Source organism: Onychostruthus taczanowskii, unplaced genomic scaffold, assembly GCF_017590055.1.
Source record: "Onychostruthus taczanowskii isolate IOZ18803 unplaced genomic scaffold, ASM1759005v1 scaffold25, whole genome shotgun sequence".
Taxonomy (NCBI): Eukaryota; Metazoa; Chordata; class Aves; order Passeriformes; family Passeridae; genus Onychostruthus; species Onychostruthus taczanowskii.
In genome coordinates, this window is record NW_024499796.1 from 6,260,641 (window position 1) to 6,288,524 (window position 27,884).

The 27,884-nt window shown below is 55.9% G+C and overlaps 1 protein-coding gene across 1 annotated transcript; it reads left to right on the forward strand.

Annotated features, from left to right (window-relative positions):
• Positions 1-621: 621 nt before the first annotated feature.
• On the forward strand, positions 622-24,349 carry ASS1 (argininosuccinate synthase 1). The gene is made up of 14 exons (XM_041406631.1): positions 622-729; positions 1,176-1,244; positions 1,476-1,664; positions 3,523-3,579; positions 3,988-4,062; positions 6,952-7,022; positions 7,390-7,420; positions 11,226-11,316; positions 13,138-13,222; positions 14,218-14,282; positions 18,151-18,282; positions 21,892-22,048; positions 23,533-23,598; positions 24,078-24,349. The coding sequence occupies exons 1-14, from the start codon at positions 622-624 to the stop codon at positions 24,130-24,132; spliced, it is 1,251 nt and encodes a 416-aa protein (XP_041262565.1). The 3' UTR covers positions 24,133-24,349.
• Positions 24,350-27,884: the final 3,535 nt, after the last annotated feature.

Consider the following 27,884-nt stretch of genomic DNA (forward strand, 5'->3'; position numbering starts at 1 on the left):
AGGGCAGGGGCTTCATGACCCCCTTTTCCTTTGCTTTGGCAGCACCATGGCTCAGTCCAAGGGCACAGTGGTCCTGGCCTACAGCGGGGGGCTTGACACATCCTGCATCCTGGTGTGGCTGAAGGAGCAGGGCTACGATGTTGTTGCCTACCTGGTGAGCTCGGGGCTGTCCCCAGGGGCTGGGGGTGCAGGGGGTGCTGGGCCATTGGTCTGGGGGGGCTGGAGTGAGCAATGGGGGTCCAGGCACTGACCTGTGCCTCTACCACAGCACCTGAGCCCTGACTCCTCAGCACTGCAGGATACGTGCAGAGCGTGGGGCAGGCTGTTCTGGGGCTGCCATCATGGAGAAAAGGTAAGAGCAAAACCATGCTTGTAGCTGCCCTGGCCTCCTCTGTTGTCCAGCCACCTCAGGGTGCACAGGCAGGGTGTCCTCACTGGCTGACAGCCACAACCTGGCCATGCCCACAGTGCTGTGGCTTTTCCTCTTGCCCCCAGCCCTACCCTGGCTCCCTGCAGCCTGGGGGGGCTCTTTCTTCAGCTGACCCTTCCTGATGCCGTGGCTGATGGCTGCAGTAAGGGCAGGGGCTTCATGACCCCCTTTTCCTTTGCTTTGGCAGCACCATGGCTCAGTCCAAGGGCACAGTGGTCCTGGCCTACAGCGGGGGGCTTGACACATCCTGCATCCTGGTGTGGCTGAAGGAGCAGGGCTACGATGTTGTTGCCTACCTGGTGAGCTCGGGGCTGTCCCCAGGGGCTGGGGGTGCAGGGGGTGCTGGGCCATTGGTCTGGGGGGGCTGGAGTGAGCAATGGGGGTCCTGCAGGGTGTGTGTGTGCTGTGGTGGTGACCCTGCTCGCACTGGTTAACCATGGCCCAGCTCTCTGCTGCTCTGCTGATCTGCCAGCCCTGAGTGGCACAGCCTGTCCCTGCCAGCTAATGACCCTCTGCTAATGAAGGCAGGGAATCAGGGCAGAGCCAAGGGGCTTGGCAGAGGGGGGCATGGCACTGAAATATCCACCTCAGGGGGTGGAACTCCCCTCCTGCCCTTCCTGGGTGTCCTCAAGCCCAGGCACCACGGACTCTGTCACGCCATGCATGACAACCTGTGCCAAGCTGGGCTTGCTCTGAGTTTTGTGATCTTGTTTCACACCGAGTCTCTTTTTTTACTGCTTTCCAGGCCAACATTGGGCAGAAGGAAGATTTTGAGGCAGCACGAAAGAAAGCACTGGCACTGGGAGCCAAGAAGGTAACGGTGTCCCTCCCCTTGCTCCCCACCTTGGGGGTGAACCCTGGGCTCTCACTCACCCCAGAGAGGGGATTGTGCCAACGAGAAATCCCTTCTCCAGAGGATTTGCCCCAAAGCCTTTTAGCAGGTTTAGAAAAAGTGAGGCAAAAATATTTTCGCTGTGCTGTTCCTAGAACTGCAGGGTGGGTTTCCCCTGCAGCAGCCCTTCCATCAGGGTCCCTCTGCTGGCAGGTTTACATCGAGGACGTCAGCAGGGAGTTCGTGGAGAGGTTCATCTGGCCGGCAGTGCAGGCCAACGCGCTCTACGAGGATCGGTACCTGCTGGGCACGGCCCTGGCACGGCCCTGCATCGCCCGCGGGCTCGTGGGCATCGCCCAGCAAGAGCGAGCCCAGTACATCGCCCACGGGGCCACGGGCAAGGTGAGGGGGGACACGGGCACCGGGCAGGGATGGCTCGAGGTGCTTGGATGGGGGGGCTGCTCAGCCTGCAGGGCGAGCTCTGGGTGCCAGGAGGGGTGCACAGGGTGTTTTGTGGGGTCTGTGCAAAACTCAGCCGTGTTTCAACACTTCCTCCTCGCTTCTGGGATTTCTGTGCCCAATTTCGGTTCCGTCTCGCTGTTGGGAAGGTTGGAGTCGCACTGAACGCTCTGTGTCTGGCAAGAATTTCAAAATGCTGAGGCTTCCCGGGCCAGAAGCTGGCTGGGACTGAGCCAGCACAACCCGGCATGGTCCGGGGCGTCCTGCAAGAGCTGCGGCTGTCCCAGACTCTGTCCCCATTCCTGTCCCCGGTTCTGGCTCTCCCGGTCCCTGTTCCCATTCCTGTCCCTGTCCCGGCTCTCCCGGTCCCTCTCCCGGCTGTGCCGGTCCCTGTCCCCGTCCCCCCTGTCCCCGCTGGCCGCAGGGAGGACACTTTGCCGCTAGAGGCAGCCAGAGACCGTGGAAAAGGGATGCTCGGGGCCAGCCCGTTCCTGGAGAGGGGAAATCCCCCTCGGGGAGCATGGTGGGGGCGTGGGACCTGAGAGAGGTGACCGTGGGTCACCCCCGGCACCTCCAGCCGCTGCCCAGTCCGGGCGGGCACACCGGGGCCAGGTGAGGGGTCAGCGGGCGACCCAGGACCTGCCGGGTGCCTCCTCCTCCTCTCCCTCTCCCCACAGCCCGCGCCTTGGGCTAAGGCCAGGTGTCTCCCCGGGGGGATCGCAATGGGTTTGGGGGTCCCCACGGTGGGGACTCTGCTAGAAAGGGGATGTTAAATGCAGCCAGGAGCTGCCGAGGGACTTGCCAGCAGCCAGGAGATGGGGCAGAGGGGCGGCTGGGGGCACACAGGACCACAATTACTCTCTCTCCTGCTGCAGTCGGGTCCCTGCACGCCTTTCTGTCCATCCTATCCATCCCCAGCAAGCTTTTCTTGAGAAAGGTGCCCTGGAGCAGCACACCCCCGACGCCACGGTGTCCCCTCTGCTCCCGGGTGCCACCAGCCATCCCTGCTGGCAGGGGCACCCTCGGTGCCTGCACTCCCCAAGCCATTAAGCCGCGGGCACGGGCAGGGACTGGCTGCCGGTAACTCGACCCGGCTGCGGAGCTTTAAATGGGACCATCTGGGGTGTCCCCGCTGCCGAGCAGATGGACGAGCCCCGGGCCCGTGGGGGAAATGAGTGCTCGGCTGGATGTACTTGCTGTGTGTAATAGTCCTCTGGGAATGCCCAGCCCGGTGTAAATGTATCCCCCAGGCCCACGGCGGGGAAGTGGGGGTCCCTACGCCCCTTGGTGAGGGTGGAAAATAGGTTTTAGTGAGTGCTATTCCCTTGGAAGTGCTCGTAATTCCCAGCCTTGCTACTGCTCCTTGCCTCTTCCCAGATACCTGGGCTCATTAGTGGGATCTAATCAGCAAGGGACAATTAAGGTAAAGAGAAGTTTGGAGCTGTTTAATTACGAGTTTCTGCATCCCTCTGCTCACTGTGGTCTTACCCCCACCTTGCCCTCTTCCTTCTTTGTCCTTTGATGTCCTTGGGGGAAAAAATACCCAGATCTGGTTTGAGCACACAGCAATCAGGAGCTGCAAGAAAGGTGGCTTGGGGCTCCAACCAGCCATGGAAATGGAGCAGGAATGATGCCATGGATCCCAAGAGAATCCTTGCCCTCTGTGCCCAGGGTTTCCAACACCACCAGGGGAGCTGTGGCTGAAACCAAGCAGCTCCTCAGAGGCTGAGAGAGTGTGTGTGTGTGTGTTGTCACACCCTGGGCTGGGGTGACCCCTCAGCACCTCCCTTTCCTGTTTCAGGGCAATGACCAGGTTCGGTTTGAGCTCAGCTGCTATGCCCTGTGTCCCGAGATCAAGGTAAGGCACCCAAAAGCATCCCCTGCCTCCCCGCTGCCGAGCTCCTGGCCCCTCTGCAGCTGCTGGGAATTCTGTTTTAACACCGATGCAAACGGCCCTGCCTCACTTTAACAAGCCACCAGCTGCACGCAGCGACGTTTTGGCATTTCAGGGGGCTGTAATGATCCTTAATTGACCTATTTTTACCCCAAACACCACGAGGCCACAGAGGAGACAGTACCAAGGCAGCTGCTGGATAATCGATGCTGCCTGTTTCCCTTTGCATCCAGTGCCTGGTTAGGGCAGGGGTTTGGTTTACTCCCACCTTGTGCTGGGAGATTAAATTTCAGCTGGGGGAGCAACACCCTGTGGGTCTTGGCTCCCAGGGGCAGAGGGGGTTCTCATCTCATGCTCCTGCCCTCCTGCCAGGTTGTTGCACCGTGGAGGCTGCCCGAGTTTTACCAGCGCTTTCCTGGACGCCGTGAGCTGATGGATTATGCCAAGGTAGGAGCTGGTGTGGGGCAGCCACAAGATGCCCAGGGCAGCAAAAGGTGTGCACAGTGGCTATGGAAGCTCAGGGTACCCGTGGGGTTCTTGGAGTGACCATGGGATGCTCAGGGTCACCACAGGATGGTTGCCATGACCTGGCAGGTGACAGCAGCACACCCTGCACAACACCCCTGCAGAACCACTTAGGAGCCTCCTGGTCAGAGTTTCCCCCACCCCCCTTTCATCTATTTCTTTTTCTCCTTCCTTTCTAAAAGCCCCATAATTACCTGGCTATTAATTGTAACCCTCTTTCCAAGGAAACGGGTCTCAGCTCCCTGACTTGTGTAACAGACAAAGCAAATACATTCACCTTTGTTGTCCCTTCCTTTTTGAAGTACAAGTTACAATAAAACATATTAGAAGTTTTGCATCAGGTTTTTATGTGCCCACCAGGGTACCTTTCTTTTTTAGCGACTTCATGGAAATGCTTGACAACTCAGCTCAATCAATCAAGAGGGAAAAGTCAGCTCTGTGCATAAACCAGAAAATTGCTTCAGTTTTTAAATAGCTGCCACCAAAGCTGCCTGGGTAATCTGAGGGAAGGCGAGGTGTGGAGCTGGAGGGATGTGGCGTGGGGTGAGGAGCCCTCGGAGCCCATTAGGGCTGCCCGGAGAGCGCGGCGTGTTGAGGATTGTGTTTGCCATCTGCCGCTGTATTATGAAGGGGAGAGTTTACGAGAGCTTTCCATATGTTGCCAAACAAATTGTCAAATAGGGGAGTTATTAAGAGCGCCACGGTTTTATTATATGGAAAATGGAACATGTGTTTTTGGGTTGGGGGTTTTGTTTGGTTGTGGGGATTGTTTTGTTTGTTTGGGAAGCAGGGGAAAGGGAAATGAAATGGATTGGGGCCCCATTCCAACAGCAAAAGGTTGTGGGGTGAGGGTTTAAGTACTTTTCAGTCTTTGGTTATCTGTTACAAAAAAAAAGGTGGTTTCCCTTCTTTTTCTTTCTGAGGAGAGGGAGATGCATGGCCAGGTCCTTGGAGCACATGCATGTGCTCACCTTGGTGCTGGGGGAATTGGAAAAGGATGCTGTTTGGGGCTCCATTGATGCCAGGAAAAGTGAGGCTCTGTTTCACTGTGGCACAGCTCTTTCCATGGATTTGCTGCCCAGGGGCTGAAGCCAGCCTTGCTCTGGCAGCAAATCTGTGCCAGTGGCTGCTTCATTCTCACACACCTTAATGAGAAACAGCCAAACTCTCCTGGGTGCTGCTCCAGGATTAGCCTGGCCACAGACAGAGCCAGGTGAAGCTGAGAACAAAATCCCTCTTTGGTCCTGGCACCTCTGGCTCCAGCAAAGGCTGCCTAGGCTCCATAGATATTGGGTCTGGACTTGAAATGGGGTGAGGATGGGTTGGGGAGCACTGACTTCCCCAGCTGCCAGGAGGAGGCAGAGGCAGGAGAGGGCTGGCTGAGGGCATAAGCCAGCTCAGGTCTGGAAGATGGATTTGTACACCCCAAGTGAGATGGGTGTGCCAGTGGTGGGTCTCTTCTCACAAACACAAGATAGGGCAAGAGGAAATGGCCTTAAGTTGTGCCAGAGAAGATCTAGATTGGATAATGGGGGATCTCAGCAGGCACTATGCTGGAGTTATGGTGGGGAGCCAGCAAATCAGAACCCAGGAGCCTGAGGCCGTGTCCCTCCAGAAGCAGGGCTGAGTCAGTCCCTCTACAGCATTAGGAGATCTCAGAACCTTGTTCCCACCTCAGCTGATGGTTTGAGGGCTGTGGTGCAACGACCATGAGCATTTCCTTCCCTTGTTCCTGGCAAACAAGAAATGTTCACTCAGCCCTTGCTCCTCTGTCCCCAGCTGAGCCCTTCACTGAGTCCCTGCTGTGGTGACACTGAAATGCCAGAGCTGCCCAGCAGTGCTCGGGCTGTACAGACACACCAAGGCTCAGTGGGAGCTGCTGTCCCCATCCCTGTCTTGCCATGGCCATCCCACAGCCAGCACACTGTGACTCAGTGTCCTGGCAGGGTGGGTGACGTCCCCAGTGCTCCAGTTTCAGCCTGCTGCCGTCACCTCTCCCACTAATTCCCCCACGTATTCACCTCGTTTTCACAGGCAATTTCCCCCATTGAAATGTCAGTGGATAAATGGCACGCTGGTGACCTCGTTAGGGAGCCAGGCTCGGTGCTGCAGTCGTGCTGGCCAGGCAGCTGCTGTGGGGCCACACGTCCCTGAGCACGGCGTGCTCGAGGTGCCCGGGCTCAGAGGGACACTGAGCCTGCCTGGGGTGTGTCTGCTTCCCCATGTGTTTGCACGAGGCTGTGAGGATGTGCTGCTGTCCCCTCACGACAGGGCATTTGTCCTCTTTAGGCTCTAGAGCATCCTGTGGGTTTGGGGACTCGGATCCCGGTGTCACCTCCCCTTGCTGAGAAGCCTGGCTGGGGGAATCATAGAATCATGGAACACCTTGAGTTGCAAGGGACCCACAGGGTGACCAAGTTCAGCTCCTGGCCCTGCAAAGAGCACCCCAACAATCCCACCACATACCTGAGAGCATTGCACTATCCTCCCCTGGAGCTAGGAAAAGCAGACATTATCTGTGCTGGTGTCCCATCTCTGGGGTTCACGGGGTGCTCTGGGGCCTCTTCTGAGCCTGTGGCAGGGCTGGGATGGCCATTCTCCCCCCACCGACACACTGTGTCCCTGATGTCCCTGTTGAGGTGGCCCTTGTGGTGGCAGCTGATGTTGGTCAGGGTCATGGGAGTGCACCTTGCTCTGTGCTGCCCTGCTTGTGCCATGGGTTGTGCTTTTGGGGCTGACCCTGCTGGGAACCAGCATCAATGAGGGCTGGCTTTCCCTGCAGGCTGGCTTACCCCCACTCTCTCTTGACAGAAACATGGGATCCCAGTTCCTGTGACACCTCAGACACCCTGGAGCATGGATGAGAACCTAATGCACATCAGGTGAGCAGCTGGGCAGGTGGGGAGCTCCTGTGAGGTGAACACCTGGGATCTGGAGTCCCAGTCCCCTCCAGCCTACGTGTCCAGCACAGCCCCTTGCACATCCATTGTCCCAGGCTGCCCCACCAAATCCTTCATCCTCCCTTTCTTTCCAGTTGTCCACATTCCAAGTGGCAGCATTCACCTCCTGGAATCTCCTAAGCCTGGCTCTCCTTTCAGAGCTGCTGCTAAAACGCTCTGGCAATCCATAACGTGCACTTATGTCCATCCCCATGGGGTGGGTGGGAGCGGGGGTCTCATCCTGGTGAGTTTTGGGGTTGCAAGTTGCAGGTGCTGCAGTGACTTCTCTCTCCTTCCCTGCCTGCTGCAGCTACGAAGCCGGGATCCTGGAGAACCCCAAGGTAATCGATCACGGCAGCCACGGCGCCGGGGGCGTCTCGTGTATTCGCAGCCTAATTGGAAATTTCACGGCGGGGCCGTCCGTGTGTGCGGGGAGGCTCCGCCGCCGCCCCCGGCACGTTAATTGTCGTGTTAATTGAATAGCGGAAGGGACCGTCTCGGGGTGACACCGGAGGGGACAGTGTCGCGGGCAGCGTTAAAGGAGCAATGAGGCAGACGCGGTGCTGGTGACAGAGCTGGTGGCGGGTGGCAGAGGTTCAGGGGTCCCCTGCAGCTCGCCCAGCCCTCCTTGCTTTGCCAGCCCGCTCTCCATGGGGGTGTGGGGTAAAACCTCCCGTTGGATGGGTGGAGACCCTGTGGGCACCCATGGGGCCGCCAGCTCTGGCTGCCAACAGGGACCTGGGGCAGAGCGCTGCCGGTGACAGTGCCACATCTCCGGCCACTGCGAGCCGTGCCCGTGGTCCTGGGGCGCTGCCTGCGCCGTTCACGCTCCAGCGGGTCACCGGCCCGGCCGCTATTTAAACTATCTATTTAAACTATCTATTTAAACTATCCATCAGGCCTAATTAGACAGCCCGGCGAGAGGGGGGGAAGGCAGGCAGAGCGAGCGGAGCCGCTGGCGCTCCGTGCCCGCAGCCGGCTCCGCAGCGGGGCTGACGCGTGCCTGCGGCGGGGAAGGGAGGAAGAGGAAGGTGAAGGCGGAGAGGGGGTCCCGCTCCTCCCGCTCCTCCTCTGCTGCCCTCCAGAGGGGTGTCTGTGGGTCAGGCTCTGCAGAGCCGGGTTCCTGTGGGGTCTCTTCCTCGCGGGGAGTGGTTGGCACAGGGACGGGGCTCACGGCTGTGGCTGAAGGTGGCACGGGCCTGACCCGCGCCCATCCCGAGCCAGCCTGCCGCAGCCAGCGCCTCTCCGCTCCTCCCGCACCCCCCAGGCTCTGCCAAGCCCGTTCCCTTCCCAAACCCCGCTTGGAAAACGGGGCTGAGCAGTGCCCTGACCCCATTCCCGAGCATCCCCTGCTCGGGCACCTCACCCCATGACAGTGCTGGACGTGGCTTCCTGGAGCGCGGTGTCACCGCTGTCACTGTCACCGCTGTCACTGTCACCGTTGTCCCCTTCCCGGCCCGGGAAACGCTGCTGGGCACAAGGTGGCCCTGGCAAGATCCGGGGTGCCGGGCACGGTGGGCTCCCCTCCCCAAACCCCCGGGACCTGCCAAACGCAGGGATTTGAAAGCAGATGGTTGAGCTATTTTCTGCCTCTGTGAGGCCCGATTGAAGGGCAATGAGGCAGCTAATGTGGAGAAAGATAGAAATTTACTTGCTTTAACTTCATATGGCACTCTGAAAGAGTTCATTCAGTCCCGGGCACAACAATATCAGCCGGATGAATAAACCATTTGCGGCATCGATAGCTCTGCATCATGGTTTACTTCATGGACCATTTGCTTCCAATTTCTTCTCTTCTTGCCCCGTTTTCCTTGCTTCTTTCTTCCCCCCTCCCTCTCTCACTTTCAACACACTCTTCCTTTTTTTTCCCCCCTTTTTTCCCCCCCTTTTTTTTCCTCTCTTCCCTTTAAAGATGACATTGCAGGACTAGCCCCCCTGCGGGGAGGGATAAATAGAAGGCATTGATACACTGCAACAAACTATTTGTCATTTGAACTGTGCTTTTAGGAGAGAGAATAAAAAGAGGACAGACTCACACCGTAATGATGGAATGCAAGCCAAATGTCACTTTTATTTCTATTTAGTTATTTTATTTAATAGGGGTTTTCATAGTTGGCTCGGAAAATTGGAAACTACCTGACTTTGACTTCCAATGTTTAGTAAAGAGTTTTTAATACTTTCCGGTATTTTTTCTCCCACCCCCCTCCACCTTTTCCTTTTGAACTCAAAGTTTTTCATCATCTCTCACAGGTTCATCTAGTTAATAAGTGTGATCAGGGCTAGGAAAGGGCAGACGATGTAAAATTGAAATCCACAGCCCGTGAAATCTGTGCGTGGGGGCACGAGGGAGATGCGCCTGCCTGCCAGCGCCTGTCCCTTAGAACGAGGGAAAGGGACAAAAATGACATTAAATGGGAACTGAGGAGGGGTTTGCTGCAGTGAGTGCTTGGGTAGCTCTGTCTGTATTCCCAGGATTTGGCTGGGGTTGCTGTTGGGATGTGCACCCCAAGGTTTGGGGTGAGGCGAGGGGTCCCCCGCACTCTGGAGGGTGGGATGGGGTTCCCTTGCAGCTGTGTGGGGTTCCCTCAGGTGCTGGCAGTGGTTCAGCAAATATAATTACATTTGGACCAAAATAAATGGAAGTTTTCACTAAAATTCTTGTTGCCTGTCTGGAAAAAATTTAGATTAAAACTTCTGCTGTAGAGAAATTACTTTTCAATTTTAAAAGCTTATTTTTTTTTTCAAAGCAATCACTTGGTTGTATTACTATGGGGCTTTTTTCCCTAACTTGCTTTATACCTTATCATTTTTTAACTTACTGGAATGCAAGAGAAGGGAGGAAAAGGAACGTTTAAAGGCCCTTTCCATCCCAAACTATTCTATAATTTGATTAAGTGAGCAGAAGAACTGTGCTTGAAAAAGGAAAAGAGGAACAGGGTGAGCATGGGCCAGGCATTGGATGGGTGGGTGGGTGCAGGCAGGGCCCCCTTAGCCAGAGACACACAGAGCTCCAGCTCTGTCCAGCTGGGTTTAGTGGGGATACCAGTTTGCCACCTTAAAAAAAAAAAAAAAGCGCTTGACTCTCCATGGTACTGCAGTGCCCTGGGTGCTCTGTGCCTCCATTCCCCCTCCACCTCCTGGAGCTGTGGCTTGGTGGGGAGTCCCTCTGGAGGCAGGAGTTTACAAACACAGATCTGAAAGTATTTTGGGGTCAGCCTGTGCAGTCGCATCATGGGTGAGTGCTGAGGGGCCATGTGAAATTGCAAAGCATTTGTTCTCCGGGACGGAAAGCTTTTTTATATTACATTTCCCGCCCCCCCACTCCCCACCCCCCCGCTTCTTCTGGCACGCACTTCAATTGCAGCAATTCACCATCGGCACCCGGGCCTCTGCTGGCCTGGCTCTGATGGAGATAAGATGCCTCTTCCCTATAAATCTCAGAAAAAAAAATATACATAAAGGTTGATGTGCTCTGAAATGGGTTTTTGCTTTGCTGCTCTATTTTCCCCCGTGTGTATTAACCCCGGGGACACCATGAAAGAGCCGGTGTGCCGGGAGCACCTGCTGGGGTCAGGCCTCCTCATCAGTTTTTTCGGTCAGTGCCGAATAAGCCCGGCCGCGGTGCGGGGACGTGCGGGCGCCGCTCGCCGCCAGCATCCTGCTTTTCCCTGCCTGACTTGCTTCTCCTCAGCCATCCCGCCTCCAGCTGTGGGGGCGTTGGAGGAAAAGATGAGATCAAGTTGAGGGGAAAAATTGGCTGATTCTGCCAACCCCTTTGTTCCCGGGGCCTCCGGTAAGCGCCGGCGCTGTGCTGGTCCTGAGCTTTGGGATGGGGGATGCACCCCTGGAATGGGGGATGTGCTTTGGGATGGGGAATGTGTTTTGGGATGGGGGATGCACCCCTGGGAGGGGGAATTGCTTTGGGATAGGGGATGCCCTCCTGAGAGTGGAATGTGCTTTGGGATGGGGAATGTGTTTTGGGATGGGGGATGCACCCCTGAGAGTGGAATGTGCTTTGGGATGGGGGATGCCCCCCTGAGAGTGGAATGTGCTTTGGGATGGGGTATGCACTCTGGGTTGGGGCTGCCAGCAGTGTTGGCCATGGCAATGCCACTGACTGTCCCTCTTCTCTCCCTCTCCCTGCAGAACCAGGCTCCTCCCGGGCTCTACACCAAGACCTGTGATCCGGTCAATGCTCCCGACACCCCAGATGTGCTGGAGATCAAGTTTGAGAGGGGTAAGAGCCTCTGTGCTCCCAGGCCCTCGTCCCTGGGTCCCCAAGCCCCACTTCCCAGCTGGGACTGGGCTTCTCTGGCAGCTGGGAGCACCCCCAGGCTGGGGGCAGATGGGTGGCCCTGACTCGTGACACTGGGGCTGAGGATGGTGCCTGCAGCACACCAGGGCTCCTTCAGGTGTGCAGAGGGTCTGCTCAGATCTCAGGGGCTTTCTGGGACCCCCCCGAGAGTGGGAAGGGGTCTGAGCCCCCTCACCTGCCACCAGGTCACAGTGGGCACAAAGTCCCCTCCCTTGCAGGTGGCTCTGAGGGCATGCAGGTGACACTGGCCAGGTAACAACTGGGGAGCTGCTCAGCAGGGTTTGGCTGGTGATGCTGTCATGAAGGACGCAGGGATGCTCCATTGCATCCCTGGGGACACTGCAGGGCCCAGCCCCGAGCCAGCATGAGCAGAGGACACTGAGCAGCATCTCCACCTCTGCCAGCCACGGCCATCCTCGTGCCACCATCCATCCTGGCAGCAGTGGTGAGCCCAGCACAGGCTGTGGGGAGACCCTGCTGGGAGGGGACACCCCCTCCCCACCGCCAGCCTCCCTGCTCCTTTATAACGATCCCCCTGCAAGGAGCAGCCCCCCTCCCGGCAGCCCATTCAGCCCCTAGTTAATTTATTTGAAGTTTTAATCTAATTATTAACTATTTCAAAGGCTAAGCAGCTTTCAGCAACAACAGCCCCGACAACGTCGGCTCTTCGCCGAGCGGACCCCGGCCAATATCCCGGTGGAGGATGAGGAGAGAAAGAGCCGGGGCGAGGGGAGGGCGCGGGGTGGGGGGGCCCACGCCGAGAAGCAGCTTAAGGTTCATTATTGCCGCGAGTTTACATTTAATAGCAATTTACAACTGAGTTTATAAACCCCTGGAAAATAGGGGGTTTAAGGGGGGGGCAGTGGGGGGGAGCTGACAGCCCCCATCACTAGGCAGGGCTCTTGCGGGCGCCTATATAATAAAGACTAGAAAGGGAGGCATTGAGGCTGATTGGCAACTGATAGTGCGTTAAATGGTAATGAGGAGGGCAGATGGAGGGGGGATTAGCCTCCAACTCCGCACCGCTTTTCTTTGTGGGCTCCGCAGCCCCCTTGTCAGCTTCCTAATACATTTATTGCTCATTTCACACCGCTGAAGAAAAATGCCTCTTTCTATTCAGCATCCCCCCCAACCACCACCACCACCCCGCTCTGCTTTGCTCCTGCCCGGTGCCCTTAAAAAAAGGGGAAAAAACCCCAAAAAAATTAAGGGGGGGAAAGAAAGAAAAGGTGCAATAATTAATTCATGGCGGGGAGCACCCCGCCGCGGGGTGCGTGTGCGTGCGTGTGCGAGCAGCCGTGCCCCGGTGTGGGGGTCCCCCCCAGACACCCCCCGTGCTGGTGAGGGGAGGAGGGGGGGGCACACATTTGTCACTCTGTCCCCCCTCCCCAGCAAGGGCTGGTGGGACAGAAGGTGCTGCGCTGTAAGACAATTGCGGAGCGTGAAATTCAATTAGTTAAGGGCCTGGTTGCAATTTCACAGGCCCTAAAAAAAAAGAGAGGGAGGAGAGAGAGGAAAAGAGGGGGGTGACGTTTTTATGGCCTTTTTTATTTATTTATTTCGCTACTCTCCCGAGGTGGGTCCCCCTCCCCTCGCCTCCCCCTCGCACCAGCTTGGATATGCCTTTTTAAGAAGTTATTTAGAGTTCATATCTGTCACATCTATTTAACGCCCACGGGATGATGTTCCGGGGGGATCCTGACACTGCCTGATCCTGCCCATCCTCTCTCCCCGCCTCTGCAGGTGTCCCAGTGAAGGTCACCAACACTGGGGACGGAGCCACTCGTTCCTCGGCCCTGGAGCTCTTTGTGTACCTGAACGACATCGCGTGAGTGCCACCCTGTCCGGCCAGCAGAGGGGACAAGGACCGCGTCCCCAGGGCACCCAGCTAGGGGTGGGGGCAGGATGCTCACAGCAGACACGTCCTGATGAGCCCAGGGATGGTGGCCAGTGGGTCCCAGTTGTGCCATAAATGCCAGCAAGCAGAGCTGGGCACCAAGGCCAGCAGCACGAGGGTATAAATACCTCAGGGCTTTGCTCACTGGGCACGAGGAGGATTAAAAAGTCCTCTGAGCATTCTCTGGGCTGCCCGTGTGCCCCAGCTGCCCTGCCCACTGCAGAGCACCCTGTACTTCTTGTCCCAGCTCAGTCCTGGACCCCCTCTTCTCACATCTTGCATTGCCCCTTCTCCCGGAGAGGGCTCAGTGTTCTTTTTGTGTGGAGACTTGACTTTTTTGGGGAATGGAGACCTGCTGGCCAGGTTCATTGCCCTTTTCTATTCCTGTCTCCACAGCAGCAGCTCCTTTGGGGTTTTCTTTCCATGTGCCACCCCATGCCCAATTTCTGCTGCTGCTGGCACAGAACCATCCTCAGGAGTTTGCCCAAAAATACAGCAGCACCCATGAGGGCACCCACCCCTCCTAAGTGCCACCTAGTCCCTGGCCATCTTCCTCTGTGCCTTTATCCTCCTGGTGGTGAATGGCAATGAACTTCTCCACTTTGTTCACTTTTTAAATGGTTAATAAGTGGTTTTACAACTACTTTGGGAATGCAGCTGTGCCATGTCCTGTCTCCTTGTCCAGTTTATTTCCCAGTGGCCAAAGTGCCACGGCTGCCAGTGGCCCCACTGACAAGTGAGAGACGGGTGGAGAGAAAAATCCATTTCCTTGTCACCTGCTTTGTCCTTGTCCCTGCTGTTGGTCAGCAGTGCTGCCCAGAGGCTGGCCTGCTGTCATTTGGGGTTTTTCCCCATTGTCCATCCCTCTGACCCACCTGTGTCCCACAGTGGGGCTGGGACTGCTGCAACCTCCCTTCTGCTCACAGGGGCAAGCACGGGGTTGGGCGCATCGACATCGTGGAGAACCGCTTCGTTGGGATGAAGTCCAGAGGTGAGCCTGCCCTGCCCTGGAAAGACAAAAAAATGGGAAAACCATGGTGGGTGCTCAGTAATCCTGGGTGCTCTGGTTCAGGTCACACCAGCAGCGCTCAGCCTTTCCCTCCCCATCAGATTTTGGCAGAGATTTCCCCAAGACAGGGGCTCCTTGTTGCTCTCTAATGGCAGCAGCTGCCACTGCTGGCACTGTCCCAGTGCCCCCAGGTGAGACCTGTCCCCACAGCAAACACACCAGGCTCTGGGCTTGTGTGGGGATATGCCCATGGAAGGTCCTGGATGGTGCCAGACTCTCCAATGCCTGTGCAAATCACAGGAAGCTGATGCAAATGACTTTTGATTTTTTTTTTTTTTAAAAGCAAATATTTGATTTATCCACACATTTTTTGAGTCCATGTCTCCTAATATTGATCTTCCATTGGGATCAATTTCATTGGAAACCTCTGGAGGCAGCAAGCTGCCCAGTGCAAAACTAAATAAGGAGGTGGCTCAGCATAATTTCCCAACTCCTTACTCCAACTCCTTTGTGTTAAATCTCATTAATACTTTATTAGATGCTTCCTTTCTTTAAACTTGCCCTCTGTGCAGGACAACAGCAAATATTTTGGTAAGACTAAGCCTGCAGTGTTCCTCCCCACCACAGAGCAAGAAACAAAACCCCAAATCATTTGATCTGAATTTGAATAATCAAATTAAAACCAAAAGAAGGAAGAAAAAACCACAACCCGCACACACCAGCCTGTGCATTTGCATTCAGGATGCTGAGTAATTTGTCAAAATCTACTTTATTTTTATAAGAGCCACTGACACGCTCTAGTGACCCTTCCAGCATTTAATAATTTCTCTAAACCCCATTTAACTGTCACGTCTGTCTCCCGTGTGACATTGCTGAGCGATCACTGCCGCGTTCCTGCGCTGGGGGACCGGGGGGTCTGCGGCAGCTCTGCAGGGATGAGACCCTGGGGTGGCTCCCCGTGGGGGTGAGGCCTTGGGGTAGCCTCCCCCCTTGCTTTGAGCAGGATCCTGCCCCTGGCTGGCTTTTTGGGATTAAGAGAAACCTCCCAAAATCTGCTCTGCCGGAGAGGGAGAGTGGGATGGGAGCAGGCCAGAACAGGAGGGGGCTGAGGACACCTGTTCTCTTCCAGGGTTTTGGAACTCAGGGTGACCCCAAATGGTTTTAGGATCAATGGTGCAGGAGATGGGAGCTGGGCTTGGAGGAGACAATCCTTAAAACCCCAGCAGTGTGGAGCTGCCCCGCAGATTTGGGGTTCCGCAGGGGAAACTGAGGCACAGGCAGCAGCATGGCCAGAGCCTTCTCTGTGGTGGAGGTGGCAGCGAAGGTGCTTCCTTTTCCTCATCTCCCAGCAAAGGTGCCTCCTTTTCCTCATCTCCCAGTCCCAGCAAGCCAGAGAAGAGGAAAAACTAATTTGCATTGATTTTTACTAAGCTCCTAATTGGACTTCGTTAAGGCCTAGTGGGCGAGGGGCGCAGGGAACTCACCCCAGCCTTTCCAGCCCTGTGAACTCGGAACTCACCCCAGCCTTTCCAGCCCTGTGAACTCAGAACTCACCCCAGCCTTTCCAGCCCTGTTAACTCGGGTGTGCCCTGTTTGTTTTAGTGGCAGGAGGGTGGCTAATTACGGGGTGCCAGGGTCGGGGGGCACGGCTCGGCCGGGGGCTGCGGCTGCACGGCGCTGCCTCTGCCTCCCGCTCGCGTCCTCATTATCAAATTATCTTTTTAACTCCGAAGGGGGGCTAGTTAAGTGAAGTAAATGAAATCAGTGGGGAGGAAGAGGGAAGGAGGGGGATGGCCGCTGCCAAAAGCCGAGCGCTGCTGGCTGCTGGGGCTTTTCCTCCCCTTGGCTCCCTCCTTTTTCCTCCTCTGGATGTGCTGAGCTGATGGAGGAGGAGAATGGAAAACCCCTTCCCTGCAACAAGCACATACCAGGCCAAACTCGGCCTCATGGCTCAGCCTCGTCTCTGGACCAGGGGTAGAAATTTGGGCAGCATTTTCCCGTGGGCACAGCATCACCCTGCCCTTCCCCTCGGGAAGGCACCACATCCCTTCCTGTCCCAGGGATGACGTCGGGAGTGACAGCCTGCACTCAGCACAGCAGAATTGCTCGGATGGAGGTGAAGTGACAGCCGAGGTTACAAATTAGAAAATTTTAAGTAGCGGCAGCTGTCTCCTTCACTGCCTCCCTCCCTGTCCCCCCTGCTCTATGTCCCCCCTTCCTTAGCAGTAATTATGGGGTGATTGAAGCATCGTTGGGCTGCAGTGCTGACACCTCTGTCTTTTTCCTGTAAACATGGGGAGAGGAAAATAGACACTTGGAGATGGTGCGAGTGTCACTTTGAAGGTGTCTCTTGTCTCCTCGGCAGTGGCAAGGCTGGAGAGTGGCTGTCAGCTGCCCTCCCCTCTGTCCCAGCTGATGCTCTGGTCCTGTCTCCCAGCACCCCCAGATGGGTAGGATGTGGGGGTCAAGGCATGTACCCAAACCTTCAGCCCAAACCGGCTTTAACAGCCTCTAAGGGAAAGAAGAGGGAATATTAATTGTAATTGTATTGTGTGTTTTAGTGGTGGGCTCAGCTCCACAGTCAGGGCTGGAGGGGACAATGAGTAGCTCCCTGTGCCCCTGTCACTGCTGTGCCCGTGGAGACAGCTGGGGTTTGGTGTAAATTTGGCTGTCTGCTCCCACATCCTGAGGGAATGGATGTTTGGTGAACACCTAGCTGCCCCAGGGGCTGCACTGCACCATCACTGAGGTGACTGGAGAGGAGGGGTTGGCTCTCCTTTGAGACATCAGACTGTGGTCTGTGCCTGTAGGATGCTGAAATCATGGGCACTGCTTGGGATGAGGTCTGATGGAAGAGCCTTGGGCTGCTGTCCTTGTGGCTCCTGTTGTGTCTGTGGGACTGTGGCCACGCTGACACAGGACATGCTGAGCCTGTGCCACTCTCCAGGGCACTGAGTGAAGTTCTGAGCCCTGTGGGCTCCCCTCAGCCTCTCTTGGGGCTGGTTTGGGATCACATCCCCTTCAGTGGGGACTTTGTGCCCTTTGCCATTCCCATGACTGCACCACAGCAGATGCCCAGCGTTGGGAAGGGACCATCCCTGTAGGCAGGGGACAGGGACATGCTGGTGGAGCAGCCCTGGCTGTGGACAGCTCAACAGCCTTTCCCATCACATATCCACTGCCAAACCAGCTCAGCATTTCCCCACGATATTTCCTGACGATATTTCCCCCTGCATCCACCACGGACAGGAGAACCGCATGACCACACTCTTATTTAAACACCAAATAACCACACCATGCACAAAACAAGCCTTGAACGGCTAGAACAAAGGAGCAGCTCGCCAAAATAATTCAACATCCTCCATCCCCAGGCCTTGTGCAATGGGGGGGCAGCAGGAAGGGACTGGGGGGGCTCTGCCAGCCCCAGAGGAGGTTGCCCTGGCAGCCCCCAGGTAGCCTCGCTGCCTCGCAGGGAGAGGAGGGCTCTGCGGGCCCTGCGCTCCCCATGCCTGTGCCCCGCTCGTTCTGCTAATTACAGGTTTTCAGCTGCAGACCGTTGGGCACGGATGGGTGGGGGGATCGGTTCCCAAACCCTGTCATTTAGCCTCGTCAGAGTGCCTCTTCAAAGAGGGGAATCTAGAAATTTTCTCCGCAAGGTGCGGAGTGGACTGTCTCGGCCCCAGCATGAATATAATGACAGATGCATTTTACAGCGAGCTGAGACTGAATGCGCTCGACCACGGCTCCTTCTGTCAGCCAAGTCATTATTTTTTGTCATTTGCTGACAGTTTTGGTCTCATTCGTTTCTCTCTCTTTTTCTGCTTTTCCCCCTGCCTGGAAAAATGGCTAGGTATCTATGAGACCCCAGCAGGAACGATCCTATACCACGCGCATTTAGATATCGAGGCCTTCACCATGGACCGGGAAGTGAGGAAAATCAAGCAGGGGCTCTCCTTGAAATTCTCAGAGCTGGTGTACAACGGTAGGTGCAGTCCAGTCCTGCCACAGCAGCATCTTCCCAGCCTTCCTCCCCATCCTCCCTCCTTGCTGCTGAAGCTTACAGGTCACATTGGTTGTGAAATTGAGGTGTGGGTTTTGAGGCTGCTCCTGGGGAGAAATGTGGGTTTGGGCTGAGCAAAACCCCACACTGTGCCTGCTTTCCTGCCCAGGAAGCTCCGTGCCTGCCTTTGGGAGGCCATGCCATATTCCACGAGGGCTTGCTCATGGCATCTCTCCCAGCCCAGTGCCACCACTTCATCCCAACCAGCACATTTGGATGTAATTCACCATCCTTTTGCCCCCTCTTGTGTCACCTTTCCCCAGCTCTCACCTCCAACCCCTTCCACCTCTGCCTTAGCCTCATGCACACTGTGATAGCGGGCACCCAAACTCTAAACTTCAAACCCTGCCACGGCATTTGGAGCTGGAGAGCTGTCCCTGTGCCCTGGCAGTGTGGCACAGGGGACTCTGGGGGGATGGAGGGTCCTGGCTGTGCTATGTGGTGCACAGCCCACACAGGGGCACTGCGGGTTGGGGCTCTGCTCTGGGACAGGCCAGCTCTGCCTGGAGAGGGCTGGGAGCCATGAGGAATGAGCGATAGTGGCTCACCCTGGCAGTGAAGCAAAGCACTGAAGCCCTGTGTCCTTCCTCCTGTGCAGCATCCACAGCCCCAGACCGTGAGTTGAGTTTGAGGGGTCTCAGCTCAGCGTTTCCCCTGTGCCACAGGAACAGCTCCCTGGCCTGGCACCCTGGGGGGAGAACCAGCACTGCCCTGGGGGCTGCTCCACAGATCCACCCCGACCCAGGCTCTGAAGGAAGTAGGATTAGCCCAAAATGCCCTAAGCAGGCTCAAAGCCTCACTGGCCACACCTGGGTGCTCGGCTCAGTGGCCCCACACCAGGAGATTCCTGCCCCATGGCCAAACATTTGTCATTCACAGGCCTTGATTTCTCAGCCTCCCAGCATCTCCTCCCATCACTTTTCAGGTGTCTCTAACCACAAAGGCTGGGATGATTCCTGTGGGGTCTTCCATGGGGAGATACCATGAAATAACCTGGTTCTGGGAGCTCAGGCTTTGGGCAGCAGCAGATCAGTAGGACTGGGTCAGGCTTTTCTCCCCTGCAGTTTCTGGTGCCAGTGCTTGTCACCTTCCCCTCCAAGGACATTCCCTCTTGAATCTTCCTCAGCAACTGGCATTTAATGCCTGAGCCCCTTTGCTGCTTAAATCACATTTTAGGGCCCTGTCAGGGGCTAGGGGAGCCTTTGTCACCTTCCTCTTGGATCACAGCCCGTGCCCTCATTCATTCTGTAGTGCCACTCTTGCCTCTGGCCATTTTTATTAGATTTTGATCTGGCCTGCCTTTCCTTTGACTATTTTTTTTTTTTTTGGTAGTTCAGGCATAAACCTGTTTGTCAGTTTATTCCTAACCACTGGCTTGTTGTGCAGCCGCCAGGTTAAAAAGCCACTCAGGGAATCATGGTTTCAATTCTCCCTCCCCACATCTGCCAGGCAGAGGCTGCTGTTTCCTTGACTCCACGTGTTGAATCCCCAGGGATTCCCAGCTTGGTCCTAGACTTCCCAGCCAGCCAATCCTGAATCCCAGGAACAACCCCAGCAGGGTGCAATGAGCACCCGTGGGTCCCCGTGCCGGAGGCCAGGCTTTCAAGCTCACCTTCCTTTAACACCTCGTTATCGCAGCTAGTCCCGTTTTTAGGAGAATTAGTGTTTATCTTCCCCCTGTTCCTATTGATCCCATTGTGGAGGGGTGGCTTTGAAGCCAGTTCCCGTCCTTTCCAGGTGCGGAAATGCCATTGTCCCCCTGCCTGCGCCGTGATTAGGGCAGGATGGTGGGAAGGTCATTAAGGGGGATCGCTTCCAGTGTCTGCAGTGGGGGGTCGGGAGGGGGGGATGCTTCTTCCCACCTGGAGCTGTCAGAGTCAGGATTTAAGCAGCTGGTTATTATTTTAGTGTGTCTGGGGTTTATTTTTACAGGGATTTTTACATCAATGCTGCTATTTGAAGAGTTGTACTTGGAGGGTGGGTACCAAAAAAAGGAGTGTATTTGCCTGGAGCCGGGGTTCCTACTGGCATGGCAGTGCTGATTTTAGGGAAGGGGTCCCTAAGCCCTCCGGCCATGCCTGGGTGGAGCAGCTGAGGGGGGTCAGTTCGGGGTTTGGTGGTGAGGGGCTGCAGGACCATGGTGCTGTGCCTTGGGCAGGGCCACACAGACCCCGGGGACAAGGCTGCAGGATAGGGCCCTGCTCAGGGACTGCTGAGGCCAAACAACAAAAGAAATTATTTGTTTCTTTAATGGCTTCGGCCCCGGAGCCCAGCTGGGAAGGGAAAGGTGAGAGGGCACCGGTGAGAGATGGGAGAGATAAAGCCGGGGCATGACTGGAGGGCGGTGAATGGGCTCTTTCTTTCTCCACCTCTATCTCCTTCTACATCTCCCAGGCTTTATTCCGGGTCTCCCAGGACTCCCTGGCTAATAACCCTGCTTAGGGACAGGAGGGGCGTGGGGGTGGCAGGCAGGGCCACGGCCCCTCCATGCACCTGCAGTGCCACCAGCCGCTCCCCCAGGATGTGTTTTGGGGGCTGGGGTGTGACTGCACATCACACCAACACCCAGCCTGGGCTTCAGCTCAGGGCATTTGGGCTGCCAGGGGCTGCTGTTCCCACTGGAGCCAGGGCAGGAGGAGGCTGGTTGGGGTTGGATGGCGTTTTCTGGGGTGCCAGCACTGTGTCCCTCCTGTGTCCCTCCTGGAGCTGTGACAAGAGTGGGGACAAGTCAGACCTCCCCACAAGAGGCAGCAGGGACAAACCTCGCTGACCTTGGGGGGCTGGGAAGGTGGAGAGCCCACCTGGGGCTGCTGAGAGTCCTGTGCCTCAAAGCACAGCCCAGGCTGTGTGAGCTGGAGGGAACACTCTGCTCTGCGTCCCTCTGGGATGGGGAATGGGAACTGCTGGGATGACTGCCCCACTGGAACCCAGATTGCTGAGGGGCTTTCCCTTCCCAGAGCTGATGGGGTGAAGTATTCCTGAGGGGCTGCGTCCCCCTGAGCATAGTCCACAGGCTGGGGTTGGCTCTTTGGCCAGACCCCTGCTCTGTTCCTCCCAGGGGAGAATGGCTCATCCCCTTCTTGGGGGATGGGAGCTGATCCCCCCATAGTTTCTGTGTCCATCTGTCTGTCTCCACCTGGCCTTCCCAAGTAGGTGGTGTTTGAGTGGCAATTTCATACCTACTTAACAAATCTTTTCATTTGCATGATCACCCCTGTCCAGCAGAGCTGGAACAAGGATGGTTCCATGGCCTATTTCTAGTTTGTTCCATCCTCTTCTCCCATCCTGAGGGCCACCAAGGAGAAGGGTAACACCTGAGCTCTCCATCCCTCATGGCTCAGCCTGTGTGTCCCAGCACCTCATTTCCTCACCCAGTCCTGCAGTTGCATCCCTTCCCTTGGAAATTACCCAGGCTGTGCCTTGTAAGGCTTAGCCTGGGGACCACCCTAGGCTGCTCTGAGGTACCACCAGGGGTCCCAGGTCCCTCTAGCCATCCCCAAGCCCCTTGCTGATCCCGTCTCCTGTCCTCAGGCTTCTGGCACAGCCCTGAGTGTGAGTTCCTGCGGGAGTGCATCGGGCGCTCGCAGGAGCCCGTGCTGGGCACCGTGCGCCTCTCTGTCTTCAAGGGCCAGGTCTACATCCTGGGCAGGGAGTCCCCACGGTCCCTCTACAACGAGGAGCTGGTCAGGTGAGTGGGGCTGGGGAGGGCAAGGTGGTGACAGTGAGCATCCCATCCCATCCCATCCTCATCTGCATCTCTATCCCCATCCCACCCCACCTCATCCTCATCTGCATCTCTATCCCCATCCCCATCCCATCCCACCCTCATCTGCATCTCTATCCCCATCCCATCCCACTCCTAGTGGCACAGGTGACACCATGGGCCCAGCCCAGCATCCGGCCAAAGCATGAGCCATGTTTCAAGTCAATATTGGATTTTTCCCCCCTCTGGCTTTTCCCTTTTTCTTCGTGTTGTTTTCTCGCTTGCTCTCTCCCCCCTTCAGCCCTCCCTCAACTCCTTTCAATCTCTCTAAACACTTTATAAGCCATAAATACACCCGAATGAGTTTAGATCAGTCGGAGTCAAATTATCTTCTCTTTCTCTTCTCCGGCTTTTTTTTCCCCTCTTCCCTCCCCCTCAAAATCAACAGCTCCTAATAATCCGTCCCAACCCTTCATTATGCTTTGCACTCTCACTTGGAGAGATTAAATGAATAAAGTATTAAAAAAAAAAAAAAGAAAAAAAAAAAGAGGGAAGAAAAAAAAGGAGGATGGAGGGGGGTGGGACGGAGGAAAAAGAGAGAGGGAGAGAAAAGCAGGGGCACTTATTCTCCCTGCGTCTCCAACCATTTTCCTTTTCTTTTTGATTTCTACATCGCTGGTTTGAAAGCCTTTGAGTGACGGCGTCACAGGAACCCGAGAGAAAGCTGTGAGAGGCAGAGCTGTGTGGAAATGCCTCTGCACAGTAGGTAGAAAGTAACGTAATTATAGAGCAGGTCAGAACCACTCGAATGAGCAAAAATAAAAGCACAGAGGTTTTTCTGTAGCCCGTCAGGGGAGGTAAAATCGTTGTAAACTCTTTTTTTTTTATTATATTTTCTTCTTTATTTCCCTCCACTTCCTCCTTTAAGGTTTGTGGTTTCTGGGAAATGAGCCGTGTGTTTTGGGGATGTAGGAAACTGTTGGAGCTGGGATTCAGTGGGTGGCTGCTGCCTTGGGGAAGGGGATGTGCTCAGTGTTGCACCGAGGAATTGGCTGCCAGGTCCAAAAACCCCCACACCAGAGTGGGGCTGTCCCTGCCTGGAGTCTGTCCGGGCCTGGGGCAGTGTCTCCTGCCAGGATCCCGTCCCTTTTCTAGAGCCACACCTGTAGGATTACTCTGGGAGAGGGTGAACCTCCCTGGGCACTACCAGGTGATGATGCAGGTGAGGGACCAAGGAGGGAATTTTGGGGCTGTGTCTCTGGCAGGGCCTGTGGAACCTGGGCATGTCCCCCTTCCCCAGGGGCTGGCAGGGACCCTGACCTGAGCCCCCTGCAGCCCCCAGAGGATGAGGAGGCAGCAGTAGCGGAGAGCAGCCAGGTCTGGGGTCCCCCACATCTTCTCCCTTCCCAAAGGGCAGCCCTGATTCCCCTGGGAATCCCGTGGCAGTGACAGTGCCTTTCTCCCTGCAGCATGAACGTGCAAGGGGACTACGAGCCCGCCGACGCCACCGGTTTCATCAACATCAACTCCCTCAGGTCTGTGGGGTCCAGTGGGACCCTCCCCCAGCACCCCGGGGCTCCCCCCTCTCCTCACTCAGGCTCTGAGGGTGAACCAAGCAAGCTCTCCCTGAACAGTGGGGTGCCACCAGCCCCGCCAGTACCAGCCCTGCTTAATTGCAGCCTTCCCCAGCACAGCCAGCCTCGTTATTTTACTTATTTCTCTGACCCCTCCCAACTCCAGGGCTGTAAAACACGCCACATTTACATAATGGGTTCTTAATTTTTCCTTTGCCTGTTAACTGCTTTGTTCTTCCCGATCCTCCGTGTCCCCCCGACTCCTCGAAGATTAATTACATTATCTCGTGGGGGAAAAAAAAAAAATAATTAAACTGTACAGGCCTTAACAAACGCCTGCTCTTCACGCCCCCTCATTCTGCTTAAATTAATTGAAAGGAAATGTGTGTTCTTACTGTTAATTTACAATTAATTTTTTTTTTTCAAATCCCGGGTTCCAGGCTGAAGGAATATCATCGTCTCCAGAGCAAGGTCACCGTAAAGCAGGATGAATAGCAATCAATCGCACGCGAGCCTCCCGCTCCCCTTTCTAATTTCTCCAAGAAGTAGCGCTAATTGTGGTGGCAATTTGTAATTGTAACTCGTCTCCCTGGAGCGGAGCGGCTGCGGAGGTGACGGCTTTGTTACGGGGCTGCAAGTGAAATGCAATCGGGGGTGGGGGGAAAAAAAAGAGGTTTGTCCATCGGAGGAGAAGTGGGGAAAGAAATAAACCCCAGCCAGGCGCGGGGTCCGGCATTGAGAGCCGGGTTTTATTCCTGCCTCGTTTGTGTGCTCCTGTGGCCCAGCGCTTCCCCCAGCCCAGCTTTGTGGAGTTGGGCATGGATTAAGTGGCTGAGAAGGATGAAGGATGTGGGGGGGTTGGTGGTACCTTGTGGGGAAGGTGGGGAGCAGGAAATACCTCTCAGGGAGGTATTTTAGGGGCTGCAGGGGTGAGCTGGGTGCTTGAGGATCAACAGGGCTTGATCCTTTCTGCAGCATTTTGGTGAGTTTTTAAAGAGCAGACTCGGGAAAGACAAAAATGCAGGGAATATCCTCTGGTGGTGCTGCAGGAGGTGAGGAGGAAAGGAGTGCTTGGTCCATGCTGGGCAGTGTGTCCCTCTCCCAGAGTGTCTGGAGGGCTGCATGTCCCTGTGATCCCGATGCTCACACCTGGCTGGGAGGCAGGGATGGCTCAGCGAGGGAAACCTGGAGCTGTGATGGAAGCAGAGGGAAAGGAAAGAGGAAAGGACTGGATTTCCTAGCCATGCAAACACTCAGTGCTGGCACTCAGCACTGCTGGGACTGGGGAAGGACATGGGTTGGGATGTCCCCACATTGGGTGTCCCCAGGACAGGAGCAGAGGTGCTCCCTGGAACTGGGGTGCTCCAACCACAGCCAGCAGGGAGCTGGGCAGCCCCAGCCCAGCAGCAGGAATGTGCTGCTTCCCAACGTGTTCGGGGAGCAAAAGCAGAGCTGCCACCAAAAAGGGGCACATTTTAGTAGCCCCTACAGAACAGTCAGGCCAAGTGGCCATTTGGGGATGTCCAGGCGTGCCCTGCCCACTCTGCTGCCAAGCCAGCAAGTGTGACAAGCTCTGACATCACAGCTGGGAAAATAACATGTTATTTTCCCAGCTTGGATGTGAATTTCCCTGCTATTACTGGCAGCGACCATCTTGGGAGGAGAAAGCAGCAGAGGGCTGTCAGGAGAGGGGAGAGAAAAGGTTTTCTGGGCTGGTGGAGTCTGTCCAACCCTGTGGGCTATGGGGAGGCGGGGATGCTCTGCAGGGCCACCCCATTCCCTTAATCCCACTGCTTTCAGCAGCAAGTCCGTGCTGCAAGAGCAGCTGCACGTGGGGTCCTGCATGAGCCCCAGTGGGGCTGGTGGCCAGCAGGTTGTGCTGAGCAGCCACCCTGGCTGGGTGCCCAGTGTGCAGCCCTTTTCACCCCACAGCAGCCCATTCTCAGGTGTGGGAAGGGTTTGGAACCCCATCAGGAGCCTTCTCCTGAGGAATCATCCACAAAACCATGGGAACAGAGCTGCTTCCCTTCCACACACCAGGGATGGATGTGGTGGCCCATGGGACAGCGAGTAGCCCTGGAAGCTGTGAGAGTTCTCTCCCATGCCTGTCCTTGACTGTGGTAGAGCACCCCATTGGAAAAGTGGAGTTTGAAACAACTTGGTGCAATGAGGAGCTGATATCTATTTTTTGGAGGGAAAACCCAGCAAAACAAAGTGTCTCAGCAGAAGCTTCTTGTGCCCCAAAGCTTGAGAAATGCTGGAAAAGCTCTGTGAGAGCTCATTGGGCCTGCTGGGTGCTTAAATCATCACCTGGAAAAAGCCATTTAACTCCCAGTCCTGGAATATCCTCCAGCACTCACACCAGAGCCCAGATCTGGGGGGACCCTGTCTCTCTGCACCACTGGAGTGTCCAGTGAGGTTTTTGGCTCAGGGCAGAGGATGCTCTACCATGGCAGCTCCAGCTCCTCAGGAAGCACAGGGATGCTCTTAGAGGCAGTGATGGACATGACACCTCAGCCTTGGAGGAGTATCACGTGTCAGCTTCCAGCTGCTGCTTCCAACTGGGCTGCAAGAGGATTGTGCTGGTAAGGCAGAGCTCAGTGCATTCAAAAAGCCAAGTCAAACGCAGTGTGAGTCTTGGAGAAGGGAAAAAAACTCTCAGAAATCATCATTTCAATGCATAGAGGACACCCACCAAAGTGCCTGTGCTTCCTGTTGGGGCTGCAGTGATAGGATGCTGCGAGACAGACACCACATTTAATTACCTTGCTGCCTTAGTTGCCATCAGCCTTTCCACTTCCCAAGATTTGGTGGTTTCTCAGTGTCCTTCCACCCCTTTGTGTCTCAGGGATGTGTTTCAGGGACTGGGACTGCCAGGAGGGAAAAGCAGTGGGCGAGGAGCACTTTGTGAGCACCTCCTGAACCACCTCGAACTCCCCAGCAGAGAGGTTTTTGGGGGAATATTTTGGCCTTTAAGGTGACAAAACTGTTTCTGCAGCACCCACCTGGCTCTGAGGGCAGTGAAGCTGGGCTGGGGGCTCCCCATTCCCAGGACAGAGCTGCACTGGAAAGAGCCCTGAGAAAGGACCTGGGTCCCTGCTGGTCTTTGAAGCTCTTCTGTGCATCCCCCACAGCATCACCCATCACTCCAGCTCCGAGGCAGCCCCTTGCCACCCCTGAGGATGCCTTTGGGAAAGTGCAGCCCCTCTTTGCCCCCCGGGTTCTGCCATGGGGCTGCTCTGCTGCCCTCCCAGGCTCTGGTGAGGGGCTTGGCCGGGGTCACTGCAATCGATATCTCATCTGCAGGCTCTCCTAGCGGAAGTGATGGTATATTGGAACATGGTAATGGGTCTTGTCTAGTGGAAAAGGCTAATCTTCCCCAGCTGTACAGGATCTCTGCAGGTGTCCTCTGGCTCTCCCTGCTGCCACCAGCCCTGCCAAGGAGCAGACACACTTCTTTAAAGCTGTAGCACTCCAATTTACTGCTGTCCTGGGGAGGGAGAGCTGCCTCCAGCCTGGCTCCATGGGGCACAGGGCTGTGGCTGGGGCTTCCCAGTGAAGAGCTGGCACCCCCAGTGTCACCACACAGCTTCTCACATATGCTGTGCCAAAGAAGAGAAGGTGATGTGTTCTCCAGAGGTGGCAGCTCCCCAGGGAGAAGAGGAGAAGGATGTGGGGATGATGCCAGGAGAGATGTGGACCCCCAAAGTGCCACCTGCACACATGGGAGGGAGGCAGGGAAGAACAAGCATAGCAGCTTCTTGCTGTTAATTTGGCTTCTTTGGCATCACACTTGCTGCTTGGTGGGACTCCCCACCTGGAACTTGTCCTGTTTTGCCCATCCTTCAGGATTGCTGTAGAGCCAGGTCTTCCATTCCCCTTGTGCATCACACCCAGATGGGCTCTGGGCCTGGGGGTTCTGTTTTTTGAAGCTGACCAGCTATCCCTGGCTATCACATCCTGCTGGATACCAGTGGCATAATCCATTTTCCCATTTCCCTGAAGGCAGAGGTAATTACCAGGTGTGAGGTTTAATATGCATGTGGATTTGAGCATGAACTGCCAAGAACAGCTCAGAACAATGCACAGGTGTGTGCAGCACATCCAGGGGCTCAGACATGGCCAAGGTGTGTGGAGCCCCCAGATGTGGGCTGTAAAATGAGGAGCCCAAGGGCTTGGTGGGGGCCCATCAGAGGCTGAGTGACCATCAGAGCCCACAAAAGTCATGCCAAAGGTTGTGGTAGCCT

Bases quoted from the DNA above. Each gene is read 5' to 3' on its own strand.
- ASS1 (XM_041406631.1), top strand. From the start codon at position 622: ATGGCTCAGTCCAAGGGCACAGTGGTCCTGGCCTACAGCGGGGGGCTT. The intron at 3,580-3,987 runs GTAAGGCACCCA...CCCTCCTGCCAG, and splicing joins CCCTGTGTCCCGAGATCAAG to GTTGTTGCACCGTGGAGGCT. The intron at 14,283-18,150 runs GTGAGCCTGCCC...AAAAATGGCTAG, and splicing joins CGTTGGGATGAAGTCCAGAG to GTATCTATGAGACCCCAGCA.